The 22,977-nt window shown below is 40.5% G+C and overlaps 1 protein-coding gene across 1 annotated transcript in view; it reads right to left on the bottom strand.

The window, feature by feature from the left end:
- Positions 1-22,977, bottom strand: part of LOC136877729 (esterase FE4) — an 89,284-nt gene that overhangs the window by 25,179 nt on the left and 41,128 nt on the right. Inside the window, exon 6 of the mRNA XM_067151939.2 lies at positions 8,669-8,843. Within this exon, the coding sequence (XP_067008040.2) occupies positions 8,669-8,843 (175 nt within the window). The remainder of the gene's footprint in view (positions 1-8,668; positions 8,844-22,977) is intronic.

The following is a 22,977-nucleotide window of genomic DNA, read 5'->3' as shown; positions in this document are numbered from 1 at the left end:
GTTGTGCCAGGGGGTTATTTTTGTAGACAAGAAATTCGGAGAGACTACATTTATCTGTATGACAACATTATAACCAGGAAAGGCTCTCACGTTCCAGTGCAGGCTAAAAAGCCGAAGCACTTGCGTTTCCGTGCAGAAAACGAAGTATTGTGATGTATTTTGGGGGTTACCCAACTAAAACTGACTGTAAGTTTACGAAGTCGTATACTGTACTTTCACAATATATTTAACTGCCACGTTAAGAGGTTTGTTTTGTTCTTTGGATTTTCCCTGCATTTGTCGAAGCTTATCGATTATATGTCGATTGGTTCTAAAGCCACACTGGGTTCATGTTAATGATTCATTCGCCAGTAGTAGCAGATAGTTAAATAATATTCTTGTTTTTTTTTAATCTTCCGAGTAAAAGTATTGATAACCTTTGTTCAGTGGCGTGCGGTGACCCTCGAGCCTAGTGAAGCACTCTATTAAAGTATAATTTCGTGTGGCTATATCTAGCCGAGTGCAGCCCTTATAAGGCAGACCCTCCGATGAGGGTGGGCGTCATCTGCAATGTGAGGTAGCTGCATGTTATTGTGGTGGAGGATAGTGTTATGCGAGGTGTGTGAGTTGCAGGGATGTTGGGGACAGCACAAATACTACGTCCCCGAGCCAAGGGAATTAATCATTTAAGGTTAAAATCTCCGACTCGGCCGGGAATCGAACCCGGGACCCTCTAGACCAGGGATGGAGAACCTCTTCCAGCTAGTGTGCCATTTTAAGTCTGTTTTATTATTCTCAACTGTTTACTGTGCCACTTGTTATTTTCTTTTAAAGAATGGCTATACCCCCCCCCCCCCGTACGACTTCCTTTTTTAATTTCCAATAATGTTTCATAATATGTTAGTTATTCTTTTAGTGATTTATTTAATTATTTAATATATATCTTGTAAATACATTTGACTGCATGTTTCGCGGTTGTATTTTGCAAAAACATCAAAAATACATATCTAAGTATTTCGAGAATACCTAACATTACTTGTCAAAATATATAATACGCTCCCATTGTTACATTCCTCGTCATTAAATATTATTAGATATAACAATTAAAATACTAATATTGCTAATGAACTTCGAGTGAAATAACGTTCTCACATTTAGTACCCATGTCATTTATATTAGGTTCATAACTTCTTGTCTTCAGTAACACACAAGAAGCACATAGGTCTGAACCAACACAGATTCTAACTGTTGACTTCACAACGTTCATTGTAGGGTGTTTAACGTTTTCTTTAAGAAATTGCACAAACCCATTATGAATATGCACCATACTTGAGGCTATTCTGTAAGTCAAAGCCCATTTTAATACAAGTTCTTACTTCACATCCTTCATTATATCCTTACCTATTGTCGTACTTCGTAAACTCAACAATTTTACTAACTTCTCCCTCCCCTCATCATATTTTCACAAGGAAATCATTTAAAACAGCAATCCTTTCTTGTAAGGCCACATACGTGTTTTCATGAAGACATACTGAATACATATGGGAGTTATCCCAATCAGCTTTCAAATGTTCCGAAACATCTTCACTCATTCTTATTATTCTACCCTTGACAGTATTTCGGCTGGCTGGCATTTCTTTAATTCTGTTAATTATTTGCTGTTTGTTAGGAAAGTCTTCAATTAATGTATCGGACGTCGATAAGAAAGTCTCTTTCAAGAACTCACCGTCAAAAATCGGCTTCCCATGCTCTAATATGCTGTGAGACAGATGGAAACATCCGCACTGACATTATTCCTTGGCCTGAAAGTTGATACAAAACAAATAGTTTGCTTTGTGTGTTCTTCGATTTTCTGTGAAATGAGCTCTCTTCTTTCTTTATTTGACATGGAACGAACATTTAAATGATTCGTCCGGAAATGGTGCTTTTGGCCTGCATTAAATGTGCGGGACACGACGGTTTTTAGTTGCAGGAAACACAAAGCGTTATTGCTTATTTCTGTCACTCTGAATTCCGTTGTCCACTGTTCTTGAAGAATCCGGTTACTACTTTAGTTAAGTTTCTGTTTTATCGGCACCGAAAATATGTTTGTGAGGTCCGTATACAAACGAGATTCAATAAACAGTAACACACAACGAATAATTACGCGCTACTGGCTACCACACACACACGTTAAACTTCACTCACCGACTAACTGACGGCCAGGTTTTCGATATTTATTTCTTACACGTGAAACACTATGACTATACGAACCATGTGATATTGTATAGTCTGTAGCACAAGACATATATAAAAACTTTAATATGTTCATGTGACGTGCCACCGAAATTCTGTTTGCGTGTCACCTAGTGACACGCGTAGCATAGGTTCGCCATCCCTGCTCTAGAACAAAGGCCAGCACGCTAACCATTTAGCCAAGGAGCCGGACTGTATTAATGTGAAAAGTAACTAATTGGGTACCCAGTCCACTTTAATAACAACAACAACAACAACAACAACAATAATAATAAGAAGAAGAAGAAGAATAAGAATAATATAAATATTTTGAAATCATCTTCATACAGTACAATTCAGTATTGTACGTACAGTATAACTATTGTAATTAATTTTAAAATAATAATATAACGTTTCAAGACACGTCCGTGCAGTGCAATGCCACAATTTTAGGATATGTCTGTTTTAAAATGTGATGAAAGAATACTTTAAGACATAAACTGTCTACATAATAATGCGAGGAGCGATAAAGCTATTTTCATGTGAATCCATTTTTAACAGCTTTTGCTTAAAATCTTTCAACTGAGATGATAGCTTGGCCCTTGCACTCACATAAGGTTACTGTGGGCGTGGAATATGCTATCTCCTGTTGATAGCCAATATATAGATGTCATATCACAATAATTATGTTCACCTCTATGTTGTCCAACGCAATGGCCGAGCAGTTAGTGTGTGGCCTTCTGAGTGAAGGGACCCGGGTTTGATTCCCGCCGGGCCAGGAAATTTTACCTTCAATGGTAGATCCCATCGTTCGAGGACTTGTTCGTTACGTCATGAAAATCATTTCTTCTTTTTAAAATTCGCACACAGCACGAAACCCTTCCTTCCATCACAGTTACACGCAGAATATACACTAGAAGATGCAGCCCACCCTCTTCAAGGGTCTGCCTTATAAAAACTGTACCAGCCAGGGACAGTGACATAAAATTATTTACATCAAGGCATTTTTAAGTTTAAATCATCTTCTAAACATAAATATAAATGGAACTCACCTAACGTTAACGGAGTTGGAAGTTCATACGCTTTTCTTTGCCGCCATAGAAGCTGACAGTTCTGTCAAAGAAAGTTCCATATTGCCTGATTTTCTCCAACAGTCAAAATTAAATTGATACTACTGCTAATTTGGTTTATCTTCTTCCCTTCTCGTGTTCCTTGAATAAGATTTTATTATTTTAAGAGCAGAAAACGATCGCTCCAATGTCGCTGTCGACACGGGAATTGTGCATTTCATTTGCACAAGAAAGGAATTTTGGAGGAAATTTGACGACAAAGCAGGAGAACTATTTATCCGCTTATCCAATTCAAAACAGTCCTTGTTTCGGTGGGATTCACTTCTGCCATATAGCACTATTAATTCGTTTTTTCAGCCGAATGGTATTAAAATGCTTGCCATATGATTTCAGCAGACTTGCAATTTCATTTTTAGGAAATATTTTACTGTAGTCCTGAAATATGTCTTTGGAAGGCCTAGAAAGTGCAAATTAGAACGATTTTGGAATTGTGTTTGAAGATGAGAACCAATATTGTAAAAATTTCCAAAGAAGATTCGCCTGAAATTTATATTTATTCTTTTAGAAGGATCTCCTACATCCGAAACAGTTTGCTGGCATATTTCGCCAAAATTTTCTCTGAAGTACGCAATGTGATGTTGAGTTTCAGTGATTTTCTGCCTACAGTACACCATGTCAAATGACTGCTTTTGAAGAATGCTGAATAAAACATCTCTGAAAGCGAAAAATTTTGTCGAAGATATTAAGAAAGAAATAGAAAGTAAAAGAGAGGAAACCGGATACAGGCTAAAGATATCTGGTTCTACTTCCTGTGGATTATTTAGCATGGCAGTTGAAATTCGTTCCTCGACACTGTATTTATGAGTGTAGAAGAATAATTCCACCTTTTGGGTGAAATTCTTGGAAGCCTACACTTCAAAAAGTCATCGGCAAATTTTGCTCGTTTCGGGGATCTCGTAAAAAACTAAGTCCGCTCAAAATAATAAAAAATACCTTACATTCACGTAACACAATATCACTTTGTGTTAAAACCAAGTTCAAAACATGGGCATAACAATGAATGAATAAAGCCTCTGGATGAGTATTTTTATCAGTGCCTGTACCCCTTTGAAACATCCAGCCATGATGGCCACCCCATCATAGGATTGACCAACTACTGTAATATGCGATTAATTTCGAATTCCGTTAAGGACTGTTTAATGATCTCGGCTATTACTGGAGCTCTGCGATCAGAGCTTCATCACTGGAGCCTATGAATCGTTCCTTTACTTTACCCCCATACAAATATCTCATTACAAGAGACATTTAGGCCTTGTTTGAAACATCTGTCGTTTCGTCTACTAATGCTGCTACAAAATTTGCCGATTTCAGTTCATACTTTATTTCTTCTAAAAAATAAGATGCAATGGCGTCAATCAGTTCATTTTGAGTTCTGTTGCAAATTCCTATGTACACTGACGCTGTTTCTAATTGGTTCGCCAACAATGGGTCATATTCTGCTGTGTATTTAAGTAATTGTACATAATTTCCGCGATTTATTGATGATTCTGATTCATCGTGATCTCTAAAAGACAGTATTAATGAAACGCTTAAAATTTCCCTATTTTGTCTAATCCTTCAATTGTGTTCCGAAATATAATTTTCCAGTTGCGTATCTAATGCAGTTTCTATTCAGAGTTCGCCGAATGTCGCTAGAGATACGGATGCCTGTATGTACCCCACTGTCTTTTCATGACTTGTTATAGATTTTGACAGATTACCTACATGCGTGAAACCAATTTTTTGTCCAGATTGTGTTCTTATCGGCTGTAAATAATAGACAATTCTAGCAAGCCAATCATGGTTCTCATACAAATTTACGGGAAAAGGGCGCGTGATTTTTTTTGATACTTCTGAATTCAGTTTGGTTTTTCGGTGTTGGTCTACCATTTTTTTAATAATTTCACTTTTTCTGCGAAGGAAAGTGTTGAAAATATTCGGGCTATTAGGTCCTGATTCAAACACTTACTATTGGCCATTGATTTACATAAGACACACTCACAAATTAAAAACGTCTACGCTAAACTTCAGATACTGTATCACTACTGTTCACTCACTCACAGCATAAATTTGCTTGTAGTTGTCCGCTCCGAGGTTGAGTCACAAGGTGCGGCATATTCATGTGGTTCGAAGTGAAAGTTTCCTCATCCCGTATTCAGTGTTGTTCTCGGGTTCTCGCCCTCAGGCTATGTCTGCTACTTGCTGAGGTTCTTTGATGTCGGAAGGAGCTAGGGCATCTTGGAAACGAGATGATACATGCTTCAGTTCGAACTGCTGGGCATTAATCTTGAATAGAAGTCAATGCTCTGCGGGTGTAGGACTTGTAGGAGTACACGCTATAAATTCTCTGTGTTACCTATAGCGTAAGCTGAAGCAGAGCTTCTACCCGCAGACGAGACGAAAACCGAGCTCTCACGCAACAGGAAATATGGCAAATAACTAATAGAAAATAATGAATTTAAAGGGAATATTTCGGGCAGTGAAACAGAGTTTACCTTGCTTCATCCCGATGCACCCACTGCCTTCGATTGCCGTTTTGAATATGATAACGATTAAGTAATTTAGTAAGTCAGAACAACCTTAAACCAAAACAGTTTTCCAATCAGCTACAAAATACATTTTCTAAAGGAAGGACTAACCATTGTATCACCATTATCAGGAAAAATTGTGAACATTTTCGTATACAACATTGAAACAAATTTCTCAACACACCAGATATCTAGAGGGATGTTACACCGGAGCAGATACCTAGATAACGTAATATGCACAAACGCGCAGACTTTAATAAAAACACTCACTTACTCACAAAGTTCAATCTAATTCCCAATGGACCAAGGAACTAGCAGGAACATCGGAATAAGAGAGGTTACTCTCACGCAAAGTACGACTGGAATGTAGGGTAGATTATAATAGCTGTACTAAATTTCACGAATTTTGGCAACGGCTCGCCATTAAAGACTTAAGGTAAAGCCACACAAAGTACTCTTTAATTCACTGCAGCGCATTAATTTCTTCCATAAAACGTTATCACACATTCATTTTATAATACACGTAAATACTATAGCACGTAGCACTTCCCTCTCCCAATTAGAAGAGTTGTCACCCCTCCGCGTTCCCCTAGAGACATATTTGTGTCAGCAAACCAGTAAAGCCAGAGTCAGATCTGCTTTTAAGATAAGTACTCAAAACTTTCCCATATTCAGTAAAGTGCCTATAACTCACTTCTACGTGCATATAATTTTTCACACTTAAAATCACTGATAAACTTGCGAAATGTAAACATGGTGAAAAGTGGTTTCATAGAACCTGAGCATAATATTGTAGAAATAAACAAGGAATTCTCTTACTGTTTTTTTTTCCGTACAGGAATGTTATAATGCTTTAAGTCAATATTTTGTATTTCAGAAAACTATAAAACATTTAATGTTATACTAACTCATTCGAGACTGAAAAAGAATGGCTTCCTTCTTAATAAAAAAAATAAAAAATTAAATGAACATCGAAACTAGAGGGTGGAAGCTTCATTCATTCCTACATCACCATTGGAATTGACACATTACCCACTGGAGCATATACACTGACTGACAGTTACAATGCAACACCAAGGAGGAGTGGTTCGAAAGGGATGAAAGTTGGGGAAAAAACAGAGACGGCACGGATGAATAATTGATGTTTATTTCAAACCGATATGCAGGTTACACAATGCGCACGGCATCGACTCAGTAGGATGTAGGACCACCGCGAGCGGCGATGCACGCAGAAACACGTCGAGGTACAGAGTCAATAAGAGTGCGGATGGTGTCCTGAGGGATGGTTCTCCATTCTCTGTCAACCATTTGCCACAGTTGGTCGTCCGTACGAGGCTGGAGCAGAGTTTGCAAACGGCGTCCAATGAGATCCCACACGTGTTCGATTGGTGAGAGATACGGAGAGTACGCTGGCCACGGAAGCATCTGTACACCTCGTAGAGCCTGTTGGGAGATGCGAGCAGTGTGTGGGCGGGCATTATCCTGCTGAAACAGAGCATTGGGCAGCCCGTGAAGGTACGGGAGTGCCACCGGCCGCAGCACATACTGCACGTAGCGGTGGGCATTTAACGTGCCTTGAATACGCACTAGAGGTGACGTGGAATCATACGCAATAGCGCCCCAAACCATGATGCCGCGTTGTCTAGCGGTAGGGCGCTCCACAGTTACTGCCGGATTTGACCTTTCTCCATGCCGACGCCACACTCGTCTGCGGTGACTATCACTGACAGAACAGAAGCGTGACTCATCGGAGAACACGATGTTCCGCCATTCCCTCATCCAAGTTGCTCTAGCCCGGCACCATGCCAGGCGTGCACGTCTATGCTGTGGAGTCAATGGTAGTCTTGTGAGCGGACGCCGGGAGTGCAGGCCTCCTTCAACCAATCGACGGGAAATTGTTCTGGTCGATATTGGAACAGCCAGGGTGTCTTGCACATGCTGAAGAATGGCGGTTGACGTGGCGTGCGGGGCTGCCACCGCTTGGCGGCGGATGCGCCGATCCTCGCGTGCTGACGTCACTCGGGCTGCGCCTGGATTCCTCGCACGTGCCACATGTCCCTGCGCCAACCATCTTCGCCACAGGCGCTGCACCGTGGACACATCCCTATGGGTATCGGCTGCGATTTGACGAAGCGACCAACCTGCCCTTCTCAGCCCGATCACCATACCCCTCGTAAAGTCGTCTGTCTGCTGGAAATGCCTCCGTTGACGGCGGCCTGGCATTCTTAGCTATACACGTGTCCTGTGGAACACGACAACACGTTCTACAATGACTGTCGGCTGAGAAATCACGGTACGAAGTGGGCCATTCGCCAACGCCGTGTCCCATTTATCGTTCGCTACGTGCGCAGCACAGCGGCGCATTTCACATCATGAGCATACCTCAGTGACGTCAGTCTACCCTGCAATTGGCATAAAGTTCTGACCACTCCTTCTTGGTGTTGCATTTGCTCTGTCAGTCAGTGTACTTCGTGATTGAAGCTTGTAACATTCATACTATACAGCATTAAGAAATTTTAAAACTGAATCTCCGAGTAGCCACGCCGTTTAGGTCACGTAACTGACAGCTTGCATACTGGAGATAGTAGTTTTGTACCCCACTATCGACAACCCTCAAGGCGGTTTACCGCGTTTTCCCATTTTAACACGAGGAACTAAAGTCATGGTCGCTTACTTCCCACGGCTATCCCCTTCCTATCCTATCTTCAACATAAGACCTATCTGTCACGGTGCAACACAAAGCAAATTGTAAAAAATAAAAGCATGCTTATAAGTGATGAAAAGGAAGTTTTATACCATAAAATCAAAAGATTCTACTAGGTAAATTATTATACATACCAGTTACGAGAAATATTCCTTCTTCTGAAGTTACTCCTGTTAGATAGGGCACATTATGGAACTTCCCCTCATCCAGAAGAGTGAGTGGATCCTCTGTGATGAAGGCCGTCTCTCCCTCTATCACTGGTTCCAGGGATGGTAATTCATGGAACTTACTCATAAGACGGAACTGGTCCTGTACACACATAGAAAAAACAAAGAGAATGTTAAGAGACCTGGAATGTACAGGGAGATCATTGGCTATGATGGTTCAGGCTAAAATATATATAAACAAACTCTTTTTCATGGCTCTTTTCCAGATCCCTGGAGACGGCGCTGGATGTGGGTCAAGCCCTATTTTTGCAGCCAGAAGTTTTTCTGTCGCCAAAAATATATGGAGGGATATGGCGTATCCTGTATTGCGCGTTTCTGTGGGGGATGGTATTGTGAGATGTAATATGTAAATGAATGTGTGCGGTAAGTCTAACATAAACCCCCAGCTCCTGAGAAAAAGATTTAACTATCCTCTGAACCCAAGCCAACAACGTTGACCATCCAGCAAGGGAGCAGAATAATGATGATGAGTATTATATTTGCTAGGTGAAACTCGTCATGACATGCCGGTGAATGGGGTAAATATTTATTGAAGAATTTCTTTACATACGACATTTCTTATACTTTATGTTTCACAATTTCCTTTACGTCGCACCGACACAGATAGGTCTTACGACGATGATGGGATAGGAAATGGCTAGAAATAGGAAGAAAGCGACAGTGGACTTACTAAAGTACATCCCAGTATTTCCCTGGCGTGAAAATTTGGAAGTACGGAAAAACCATCTTCGGTGCTCTAGACAATGCGATTCTAACTTGCTAAATCCCGAATTAAAGCTGATAGCTATTTGACCCAAACCACGGAGCTACTTTCTCGGTGCATTCCTTGTACAATTTCCTTTTAGCACTATTGCAACTTTAAAACATCGCTCTCTTCACAATAACTGGCCTTTACTGAAAACTGGTTTATGTAAATAGAGGCCTTCAAGTCCATTGAGATTTATTAATCGTGATACAAAATGCCTAGCGAATTGTAAATTGATGCCTCTTGAAAGGAAATGGATGTGTTTTATCGGATGTTGTTGGTATCTTTGGGCACATGTTTCGATCATTTGCGATCATCATCAGCCTTATATGATCAGTAAAACATTAGAAAATCTATAAAGAATGGATAGATAAATAATGAGTGAAATGAATGAACTACTATTTCAAACAGTTAGTGAAGAGTCTATCATTAAAAGTTCTTCCCTTGTCTTCACTTAAATTCACAATATTTTTGTGAAACACTTCTTGTTGATATATAAAATTGGCATGTTTTTCTCGGAACTTTTTGTATTATGGGAATTTGGCGCTGAACTCTTGTGGACGGCTTCTTATTATTAAGTGTCAATACGTAAACCTTGGTGTGTGAAATCGTGTTGTTAACACATTCGGTTAAATGGAGAAATCTTGAAAGAGGTAATGTAGAAGATTGAAGTATCAGAAAGGAAATTACAAAGACGAAAGGAAATGAACTGAGTGAAGAGAAATATAAAATTACATACTCCCCTTTTTCTCTGTCCCATCATATTTGCTGTCCTGATCACGTTATGTTCACTTTGGAACTAACAATGGCAGGGAGCGGCCTGAAGCTGCTGTTACCAAGGGCTGGTGGTAAAACGGAGAGTGGGAGTGGCATATTATTGTTCCCGTATTGTGATTGCTTAAAAGATGCCAGGTAATTTTTTTAACCGTTAAAAAGAATGTAGGATTTTTCCGAAATTTCTTTCAGATTAAAGATGGGATTTTTTTTATCTATGTGAATGTAAATATTCTAAAGTATATTTAGTAGAACGCCCTTCTTAGCTAAGTAAATGATGTCTAGAACTCGTTCTATGGACGTATATGAGTGATTAGATACATTAATACGCTCCCATTAACTGAACATTTAGTGTATTTCTGGGCATTAACGTGTTATTTGTATCGAGCCGCAAATTTTCTCCCTGTTTTTCCTATATAACTGACGTCAAATTGAGGGCATTTGAGTTTCTAAACGTCGGAGTTTAAATATTTTTCATTATGATTCCATGTATCTATATAAATAAAATCGTAACGACCGTGTGTCTGTACATTGTTTATTTTTGCGAAATTTCCGTACAATTATCCGCTTCAGGTGTAATAATGACCATCTGCATAATTTTTAGCTTTGGTGTCTGTTTGTCTGTTTGTTTGTCTGTTTGTCTGTCCTTCTATAACTTAAAAACTACTGGCTATATTTCCACCAAACTTCATATTTAGAATCCACCTGTCCTTGTGTAGGTTCTAGCGCAAATATCGTTTCTAAATCCCTGACCAGAGTGGGGATTTTTACGAAACCGTAACCGTGATTTTGCACTCCCTCAAAGTATACACAGCTGAACTTAATGGAAATCTACCTGCCTTAATGAAAATTAATTTCTAAACTTTTCTTCTCATGTGCATCATTTCGATAACAGGATTTAATAAGGGAGATATCATTAACGGACCGTTTTTCGGTACAAATCCCAGCGGACTTAACGCAAGAGCGGGTGCGCGTAAACCGTATTTCTTACAACTTGAAAACTACTGAGATATTTGAACCAAACTTTATATTTAGCATCCACCCTTCCAAGGGTAGGTTTTGAGGTTTATACCATTTCAAATTCCCGGAATGGACTGGGGTTTTATAGGGGACCGAAATGGTTATTTTTACTCTCCCACAATATATAAAGTAGAAGACCAACCTGACTGGAAACCGATCAAACTGTTTGGAAATCCAATTCTAATTTCTTTTTCTCGTGTGCATTTTTCAACGGGAGGATTAATAAGGGAGATAACATGGAAGGTCGGTTTTCAGGCTAAGTCTAGCGGACATAGCCCAAAAGGTGTTATACGTGGAGCAGATTCCCTATCTATCTAGATAAATCATATCGTAACTATCGTGTACCTGTGCATTGACTATTTTGGCGAAATTTTCGTACAGATTTCCGTTTAAGGGATAATAATTACCGCCTGCATATTTTTTAACTATAGTTTCCTGGAAGTCCTAAATTTTACCCCCCCCTCCCCGCCCTCGCCCAAAATCAAGATTGCCTCACAATCTGCCACACGAGCTGAAAAATTGAAATTAAGCACATTTATACGTTATAGCCGGTAACCTACGGAAAACGTCCAAGATCTTTAAATTTTTCACTTTTTATGCCGAATAATATCGCAATATAGGCAATTTAATGACGGTGCAGACCTTCGTTTCGAGGTATTTCGCGGGTGAACGGTAAGTCCTATCCCAAAACGGATGGTACGATCTCCGTTCAATTTAGAGTGATCTACAACTTTGGTCCTGTGATATTTTGTCGTCTCTCTCTCACTTATAGGGTAGATTTGGCTGTATATTTCGATGATTCGTAAATTTTGTGCTTTTGACACGTGTATTACTTCGTTTGACACACTTATAGGAAAGGTAGAGTCATCAAATTTGGCACGCGTATTGACAGGACCAATGGCTATATGCGAACCCAATTTCATGATTCTAGCTTCCACATAAGTATGTGAAAAGTAATGTAAAATGATGAAAATGTACCCAAAATTCACCCCATTCAAATATTGTAACTCAATCGATCCCATAAATATGTGAGATACGAGAAAATGTTTTAACACCAAACATGTAGAGCGATAAAAGGGACGTCTGATGGTGCAAACGGTTTGTTGGTATGATGTACCGTTTAGGAGCAGTAAATCTCGAAATGAAGGTTTGCACTTTCAAACGTGCCCATACTTATCTGTCATGTATATAAATATAATCGCAACGACCGTCTGTCTATGCATTGGCTATTTTGGCGGAATTTCCGTACAGTTATCCGTTTCAGTTGTAATAATGACCATCTGCATATTTCTTAACTTTGGTGTCTGTCGGTTTGATTGTATGAGTTTTTATAACTTGAAAATTACTGAATATATTTCTACCAAACTTGATTCAATTGAATTCAGTCACTACTGATCTGCATTTAGGACAGTCGCCCAGGTGGCAGATTCCCTAATGTTGTTTTCCTAGCCTTTTCTTGAACGATTGCAAAGAAATTGGAAATTTATTGAACATCTCCCTTGGTAAGTTATTCCTTAGAATCCACCTGTCCTTATGTAGGTTTTACGGCCAATATTATTTCTGAATACCTAAATTTACTGGGGGTTTATCCCAAACCGGAACCATGATTTTGCATGTCATCAAAATATGCACATCCGAAATTAATCGAAATCTACAATCCTTAATGGAAATCCATTTCTAAAACTTTTGTTCTCATGTGAATTTTTCGACAGGAGGATTAATAAGTGAGATATCATGAACGGTTGGTTTTGCTGGTTAAGTCCAGCGGACGTAGCCGAAATGTGTTGTACATGGAGCAGATTCCTTATCTATCTATATAAATAAAATCGTAACGACTGTGTGTGCCTGTACATTGAGTATTTTGGTGAAATTTTCGTACAGATACCCGTTTGCGGGGTAATAATGATCGTCTGCATATTTTCCGGTTTAATTTCCTGAAAGTCATAATTTTTACCCCCTCACCCAAAATCCAGATTGCAGCATAATCTGCCAGACAAGCAAGAAAATTGAAATTTGGCAAAATTATACGTTTCAGCCTGTAACGAACGGAAAACTTTACAGATCTTTAATTTTTCATTTTTTATCCCCGAGGAATATCGAAATATGGAAGCAATTTTAATTATGGTGCAGACCTTCGTTTCGAGGTATTTCGTGGGATAAACGGGAAGTCCTATCACATTACGGATGGCACAATATTCGTTAAATTAGGAGTGATCTTCAACCTTGGGCTTATGACTTTTTGTCGTATCTGTATCGCTTATACGTTAGATTCATCTCTATTTCTCGATTTTAAGTAAATTTGGACTCTTTACCTATATAATTCATACTTTCAATCACTTACAGGAAGGATAGTATGATCAAACTCTACACGAACATTGGCCTACCCAGTACCCATATGTGAGCCAAATGCTATGTCACATAATTATCCGAAAAGTAATGCAATGTAAGATTATCTTACACAAATTTCAACCTATCAACGTTTCTGACACAATCTGACCCATGAATAGATGAGATGCGAGAAAATATCATAGGACCAACCATTTAGATAGCTAAATACTGCGCCTTACGGTACAATCCTTTGTTAATATGAAGTACCGTTTGTAAATGAAGGTCTGCGATATTGTAAACATGCATATACTTTCGTATGTCCATCTATAAATATTCATTGATGTCGATTTGTAGCGATCGAGAAAGGGTGTGTCTGCTATTGTAATCAGTACACCGACTTTGACTGCTGGCAGTAGGAATGGGGTCCTTCTCCAACTCCTGTGTAATTGACATTAGTAAGGAGGGCCTACTATTTTAATGAATAATTCACTTCTCGATTTGTCTTGCAGAAGGCAAGAATTCATACAGTTTTTGTTCGAAAGTCCCCTACCCTATTGTGTTTGGCTCCAGGCCAGGGTGGCCGCCATTATAAACAAATGTTCCAATCTAAAATTTGACTAGCATTAGGCATAGTGGCCTGCTATTTTCATGGAAACTCACTAATTCTGTGTGACTGGCAGTAAGCTGGCTGGCAGCAGTCAAAAGGGCCTGTCATTATAATGATAACTGCACAACTCAATTTTGACTGGTGGTAGGGAAGTTGCCTGCTGTTATAATAATAGCTCATCAACTGTAATATGTCTGAAAGTAGAAATGGGTCTGCCATTGTAACTAAAACTCTCCAAATCGATTGTGACCGCGCAGTAGCCAATGGGGCCTGCAATTATAATGTAAACTTGTCAACTCGATTGTGAATGGCAGTAGGCAAGTGAGCCTGCGTTATCATCACAACTCCGCAATCCTCACTTTACATTGGAAACAACGTATGGGGACCTCCCCATGCTATTTCTAGGATAAGGCTAAGAGGCATGCAATTTTAAAACAATCTCATTTACTGCACACATAGTCTTTATGTCGATATCCGTATACACTGTAGAATACCGTAGCGAAGCACGGGTACATTTGCTAGTGTGTGTTATAATGAATCTTCGAATAATAATTATTATTATTATTACTCCTGAATGTAATGTTAAAGTTGTGCTTCTTGAATACATTTGAGATCTGATATATGTTTGTTGTTGTTTTTTTCGTCGTCGTCGAAAGCAAAAGTGACGAAAACACTTTCTTGCCGCCTTTTTTATGGTGTGCTCGGTTTGTTTCTTACTTTGTTGATGATTTTGTCAACGTAGCTTCTGTTTGTATAGTGAATTTTACGTGGGGGTTTAGAGGATTAAGATGCTCCAGTAATGACTCTTTGATCGATAACGGCGAATAAGCCAACAAATCTTACCCAAAATATCCCATTTTTGTCAGCGATTATTATTCGTTTTTACAAATGGTCTATGTAGATAGCTAGAATACCTGAATCTGTTTAGCCGACTGGGAGACCTTTCTGTTGATAAACGACGTTGTTATGCGTGAAATAATGATTGTTTATAACAACGTTGTAAACGTTAGAATATTCTTCTAATCTGCTTAGATGACAATGTTTCCTTAGATTGTTGATGACCAGTGTGACAGTATCGTTTGTGGGGATGCTAGAATACATGTTGGAAATATCAAATAATGTCAAGTATGCTAGGACTGTGATTCCAGTTTTTAACAATGCTACAAAATTCCATTGATATTTTAATTGAAGTCCTCTTGAAAAAATATAATGTTGAAATAATAACATTAAGTTATTTCAATCAAATATCATCAATACGGACCAAAAATGATATTTATTACATAAAATATAATGTTTCATTAAGAAAAATTTAATGGATTGAGAAGTTCTGTAGGTGAGGCTAGCTCTAAAATTTATGATTAGTTTAACAGGGATGTTATTTTTGTGTATTTAGGGCAAGGGCTTTGCTGAAGGGAGCCTAGAATTCATAAACTGCGGAAAAAGAAAATTAGTACACCCTCTTAGAGTTTTCCAATTCGTTTTAAAGTTAAGAATTTCATAAATGTTCCGTATTGAATAGAGAAATATACAATATTAAATAGAAGGAAGGATCCACCTTCCAATACTCCGTTGTTAAGTTGAACCAAATAGAAAGTTACAACCTGTTCATTTTGCACGAAATAGTGTTAATTTTTTGCAGAAAATAGTGTTAATTTTTTTCACGAAATAGTGTTAATTTTTTGCACGAAATAGTGTTAATTTTTTTTTCTTGTCATCATTGTGTTAGTTGCTTTTAGACCTTTATTACTTAATTTTTGCACTGCTTTACTTGTTGGCTGATGATGACACTTCAAATGTGTTGAAACCGGTCCCAAATGAACAGGTTGTAACTTCTATTTGGTTCAACTTAACAACGGAGTATTGAAAGGTGGATCCTTCCTACTATTTATTATTGTATATTTTTCAATTCCCTCCAGATTTTTTGTTGAAACAGTGCATATGGAGAACATGAAATCGTTGCATTTATAGATCAATAGCTCAAGCGGTACTGAGGTACCTGGTATCACTTCATGCTGAAACACTCATATTAGTACGTGGTGGCAATGTAGGCACTGATTCTGGCATCCATTCGATAATACAGACGGCTAATACTATCTTGGGATACATTTTCCATGCCTGTTCGACCGGTGTACGCAGTTCTGCAAGAGTTGCGGGTTGATGAGTCGCGCGTGTCGGTTGTCGTCCCATCATATCTCACACGTGCTCCATGGGAGACAAGTCCAGAAATCGTGATGGCCAGGGTAGTTGCTGCACGTCTTGCAGAGTACGTTGAGTTTCACGCGCTGTGTGGAGACGAGCATTATCCTGTTGCAACAACACATCCCCTTCCTGTTGAAAGAATGGCAACAGAACAGGACCTACAACGTTCCTCACCTACCGAGTGTAGGTCAGCGCTCCCTCCACAAACACCAAAGGTGATTGAAAGTTCTAGCTTATCGCACCCCAGACCATAAGGCCTGGGGTGGGGTTTGTGTGTCTTGGACGAATGCACTCTACGAGACAGCGCTCGCCAGGTGCACTTCGTACGCGCGAACGACCATCACTTGTGTGCAAGCAGAATCTGCTTTCATCGCTGAAGACCACGGCCCACCATTCCATTTCCCAAAGAATCCTCTGTCGGCACCCACTCAAGCCATGCATGTCGATGATATGGCGTGAGTGGAAGACGGGCTAAAGATGTGCGTGCCCGTAGTCCCAATGCTGGTAACCGGTTGGCCATTGTTCGTGTTGACACTTCTGGGCTTACAAACCCTCTTATCTGTGCTGGGGTAACTGTACGATCTGCCACTGTTGCCCTTACAATACGACCATCTTGGCGGACATCTGTGCTGTGTGGATGTCCAGAACCTCGTATACGTTAGTGAGAGTGTTCACGTGACCATTGCAACCAGCATCGTTACACAACTGACGCAGCACGTCCAACTTCTGTGGCAATTCTCCCAAAGGCCCATCCCGCCACTCGGAAGGCCACAATTTGACCCCGGTCAGACTGGCTCAGTAGGCTGAGGAAGCCCGAGTGCAACTCCGTGGCATGGTGCCTGTTTGTCTCACACGTTTACATCGTTTACATCACACTGAGCCTCATGGCTGTAAACATTCCCTATTAAAGGGTACACCCAGATGGTGCTCTGGCAACTATGCCACTACGCTATCTGTTGGCGGACGACGTTAAAACCATTATCAGTTCATCTACTACTGTACCTCCAGCTGGCATCTGCAGTCATCGGATCAAAATCGACGCGGTCTTTCCAGGTATACGATATTTTCCGGCAGTGCATTTATTAATTTGGATGTTTAAGGTTTGTAAAGCCGGGCTGAGTGGCTCAGACGGTTAAGGCGCTGGACTTCTGACCCCAACTTGGCAGGTTCGATCCTGGCTCAGTCCGGTGGTATTTGAAGGTGCTCAAATACGTCAGCCTCGTGTCGGTAGATTTACTGGTACGTAAAAGAACTCCTGCGGGACTAAATTCCGGCACCTCGGCGTCTCCGAAAACCGTAAAAGAGTAGTTAGTGGGACGTAAAACAAGTAGCATTATTATTATAAGGTTTGTTAAAAAGGGAGGAAGAATTCTTCAGTTACTGTTCAAGGTATTTTTGGATTTTATTGGTAGGTCCTTTTTCGTTATTAAGAAGTTGTCTGAAGAATACTGTAATGTCCTGTTTTACTGACGCAATCATCTTTGTTTATCAGGACTGTGGTGCTACCTCGATCGACTGTGGTGACTATGTTCTTTGGTATCTTCCGTTTGAGATCTATTGTTTGTTTACTGGAAATATTGGAATTCTGAGACTATTTTTATTGCGTCAGTTGTTGATTTTGTATTTACTTTTCATCTTAATTCATCCTGTTTGTCTATTGGTAATGTGCTGATAACGTGTTCCCTTTCAGCTGCCGTGGTTCTTACATTATTTGAATTATTTATCTGTCCATTAATTATGGATTTCGAGATGCTTTTCCAATGTTTTTTAATCATATAAGTATGATCATGACCGCAAATGGCCGAATCACATAAATGGGATTGTAAATAAAGGGTACAGATCTCTGCACATGCTTATGAGTGTGTTTAGGCGTTGTAGTAAGGATGTAAAGGAGAGGACATGTAACTCTCTGGTAAGACGCCAACTAGAGTATGGTTCCAGTGTACGGGACCCTCACCAGGATTACTTGATTCATGAACTGGAAAAACTCTAAAGAAGAGCAGCTCGATTTAAGCTGGGTGATTCCCGACAAAAGAGTAGCGTTACAAAAATGTTGAAAGATTGGGCTGGGAAGACTTAGGAGAAAGGTGACTAGCTGCTCGACTGAGTGGTGTGTTCCAAGCTGTCAGTGGAGAGATGGCGTGGAATGACATTTGTAGACGAATAAGTTTGAGTGGCGTACCATAGGGTTAAAGCGATGGATTTTCGGGTAGTCATATGATCCATGGATACGTCAGATGGAGACGTCATTCATGTCTAATGGGAGATAAAATATTACTCGGCGAATCGGTTCTCTTCCCTAACTCACGTAAAACAACTATACATTCAAGAACCATGAGAGACTGGTGAGGATTTCTTTTACGGGACCCATCATGGACACGGGAGGGACGTGCAAGTTTTCGAGGCACTGCATTAACGTCGCATGAAAACGCTGATGAATTCACGTAGCCCATACGCGATCACATGAAAATCCTGTTACTTGATGGTAAAAATATCATGTTGTTCAACCCGTAGATGTAATTCTGGTGTACATAACGACTCCCACACAGCAGTTAAACTCATCCTCCTCTTGCGGTGTTCACATTTGTAACTTTTTAATATTTGCAAATACAGCAAACTCGATTATCCGGGCTAATCATCGGATAATACGATTTCGTACAGTTTAACGCAGAACGGAAGTTAATGATACAGAACATACAATACTGTTTGATAATTCAAGAATGTTGAACAGTTAACACATTCAATAACCATTGTTATCAATAAAGTAAAAGTATAAAAATTACTTGTTAGAATACTTGACGTACAAAAGTATATATAAATCACCTGTTTTTCTCGTACAGCGAAAAATAATCTGTAATGTTCTTTCGGTCTGCCTCTGTGGTGCAGTGGTTAGTGTGATTAGCTGCCACCCCGGAGGCTCGGGTTCGATTCCCGGCTCTACCACGAAATTTGAAAACTGGTACGAGAGCTGGAGCGGGGTCCACTCAGCCTCAGCAGAGGTGGGTTCTTTTTTTTTTTTTTTTTTTTTTTTGCTCGTTGCTTTACGTCGCACCGACACAGATAGGTCTTATGGCGACGATGAGACAAGGAGGAAGGGCTAGCAGTGGGAAGGAAGCGGCCGTGGCCTTAATTAAGGTACAGCCCCAGCATTTTCCTGGTGTGAAAATGGGAAACCACGGAAAACCATTTTCAGGGCTGCCGACAATGGGTTTCGAACCTACTATCTCCCGAATACTGGATACTGGCCGCACTTAAGCGACTGCAGCTATCGAGCTCGGTAGAGGTGGGTTCGATTCCCACCTCACCCATCCTGGAAGTGGTTTTCCGTTGTTTCCCACATCTCCAGGCAAATGCCGGGATGGTACCTAGCTTAAGGCCACGGGCGCTTCCTTCCCTCTTCTTTGTCTGTCCCTTCCAATCATCCCATCCCCCACCAAGGCCCCTGTTCAGTATAGCAGGTGAGGTATTGGACATCCTCCCTAGTTGTATCCCCCGACCCAATGTCTCACGCTCCAGGACACTGCCCTTGAGGCGGTAGAGGTGGGATCCCTCAATGAGTCCAAGGGAAAAGCTAAACCTGGAGGGTAAGCGGATTAAGAAAGAAAGAAAAAATGTTCTTTTTGATTTCGAGAGATTCATTAATGTTTTTCTGTATACAAGTACGAATATTCTGAAGTGCATAACATCCTGCTTCACTGCTGCAATTTCTAGTGAATTCTAAGAATTTCTGTTTGTTGTTTTTAACGTCTCTAGCTGTCTGAACACCAATCCCGTAATCATTCGCCAGTAATAATTTCGTGTGGCTATTACTAGCTGAGTGCAGCTCTTCTAAGGCAGACCCTTCGATGAGGGAGGGCGACATCCGCCATGTGTAGGCAACTGCGTGTTATTGTGGTGGAGGATATTGTTATGTGTGGTGTGTGAGTTGCAGGGATGTTGGGGACAGTACAAAAACCCAGCCCCCGGGCTGTTGGAAGTAAACAATGAAGTTTAAAATCTCCAACCCGGCCGGGAATTGAACTCGGGACCCTCTGAACAGCAGTCCAGTACGCTGACCATTCAGCCAACGAGTCAGACGTTCGTCGATATATTTACAGCATTCCAATTGCGAAGACTTCACTTTAATAGCATCTAAAGTTTGCCGATGGCTCTCCTTTCTCGAGCTTTTATATTAATTAAATCTCTAGTTTTAAAGTTAAAAGCACTTTCCTTCGCTTCGTAGCCAAGACTGCTATCATAGAACACCAACAAATAACGGCTGTATATTGCATTATTTAGTGTTCAGGTCTCCAACAAAGCGTGTCGCCAGGACACTTGCAGTCGAGAGCATGCTCGAGTTTCAAGTGTGCAGTTCACAATTCAAAATACCATCACAAAAATAAAGGAAATAAAATATATAATAATACAAGGAACCTCGAGGGTGCTCGTATAACGCACAAACCGGATAATCCGAAACGGGATAATCCGAAGTTTACTGAGTGTGCTCTTTGACACCACTGTGCATCGTGACGGTATGCGTCGTCTTCGTCCGTCGACTTTTCCGTCGATATTGAGTTCCACCATTGTCTCTGGTGTCCTTGTCATGCATGGTATATCCTTGAGATACTGCTGGCTGGTGAAGGTCAACAACCTAATTTTGACGCCCAGCTGTCTCAATATCAGCTCTATGAGCATAGAATCCAGAGTAATCTTCTCCTTCAACTGCGGATATCAGTTGGTATGTAGCAACTCTCCATGCAGTCCTGTCTGCAGCCAGTCTCTTCAGCGCCAAGTATTGTTGGGAGGTCTAAAGAATGCATATGCCCGGTGAGGCACGGGGCGAAAGGGTTTTCACCAGCAGAGCCAGTGACGCAATGGTTACCATAGCAACTCCGCTACTACCCAGGCGACTTTATATTATCTTCTACTGGCAGCTCTTCTCTTTTGTCAGTTGTAATCCAGAAAACTGCAAAGTGTGAGTCAATGTTTTCGTGTAGCAGATAAGAGCCGATCTGTCTGGGCAGAACAGGAAGTTCGTGCTTGCAGGCCACATTCCTCATTATTGCATTCTCTTCATCTCCACACAGTAGCTGTGGCGGCATTTGGTCCACATTATTTATTTCTAGTACGCAAAATGTGGTTTTCTCGCCAATTTTCACTTCTTGAAATCCCTCAAGTAATGTGTGTTGAAGACTTTCGTGTCTAAAGACATGTCCTATTTAGATTTGTTTTCTCCTAGTTAACATTTACCATAAACACGGCCTGTCTCCAACCCTCTGCGGTGTTGCCTCATCTCCATCTGTGATACCAAGAAAACTGCTTGTAATATGACTGAAGTGAGTTATTATTTTACCATCAACCATGATGATAAATAATTAATCAAACAAGTGTGTAGTTTCTCTTTGTTGGGAAAAACGTTCAGTAGAAGTAGCTCAAACAGTCCATACATTTGCCGACGGTTTGCCCTTGGAAGAGTAACATTCAAATGCGTGGATAAGATCTTTAAGTGCTCAGATGTCTTGGTATATTACAGTTAGAATGGTTAAGGAGTTAGTCCTTCCCATAGCTACATATAGGTTTGAAAGTTGTACAAAAAGGAAGCGAGATAGGAAGCATGTTGATGCATTTGAGCTTTGGTGTTGGAGAAGGATACTGCGTAGCATATCCATTAGACAGCGAAGAAGACAAATGGATGGGGCATTCAAAAGACCAAACCAGATCAGTCTCTTGAGGCATCCACTAAAATATTACTGCATTAATAATGAAGACTCATTTATGGACGATTTTATTAATTGGAAAATACTACTATGCATGCGAAGGTGGAGAGTTCAGGGAGAAGAAGGCGACCAGCATTGAGCTGGGTAGATTTCATCAAATCAGCCGTCCGGCTCCATGGCTAAATGGTTAGCACGCTGGCCTTTGTTCCAGTGGGTCCCGGGTTCAATTCTCGGCAGGGCCAGGGATTCTAATTTTCATTGGTTAATTTCAATGTCTCGGGAGCATGGTGTGTGCCATCTTCAACATTAGAACTTATCACAGGTAGGGCCCCATTCTTATAGACGCGCAGGTCGCCTATACGATTCAACTCGAAAGACCTACAATAAGCCTCTTCGGACGCCACGCGCCATTATTACTTTTACCGAATCAAACAGGAACATGTCACTGAAGATTCTGAAGTATATGGTTGAAGACAAATTTCTGGAGGTAGTCCATGCATGCAGTCACTAGGAGTCCACGTCGACTTGATGGCACCTGATCATCATCATGCCGTATTCAGTATCGTTCTGTACACCACATATCTAACACTTCAGTCTGTCTCTTGCACGACAAGATTAGGATCAAAGTGTAACACCCATACTACAGTATGCTCTATGCACTTATGCCGTTACCGTGGTCACGCCTTCTCTACAACCGCCGACCCAGTTCAACGGTTGCTACTGGTCTATGTTTGAAAGCCTAATCGTTCACCAGTTTGATACGGCGGAGCACTATCACTATAGCCATATATAGTACGGCTATGGTATCACCGAACGCATCTCTTAGCTCACCGTGCCAATGCACTTT

This window comes from Anabrus simplex, chromosome 7 (assembly GCF_040414725.1).
Source record: "Anabrus simplex isolate iqAnaSimp1 chromosome 7, ASM4041472v1, whole genome shotgun sequence".
Classification (NCBI taxonomy): Eukaryota; Metazoa; Arthropoda; class Insecta; order Orthoptera; family Tettigoniidae; genus Anabrus; species Anabrus simplex.
Note: the sequence above shows the minus strand (reverse complement) of the source record. Positions and strands in the feature narration are given on the sequence as shown.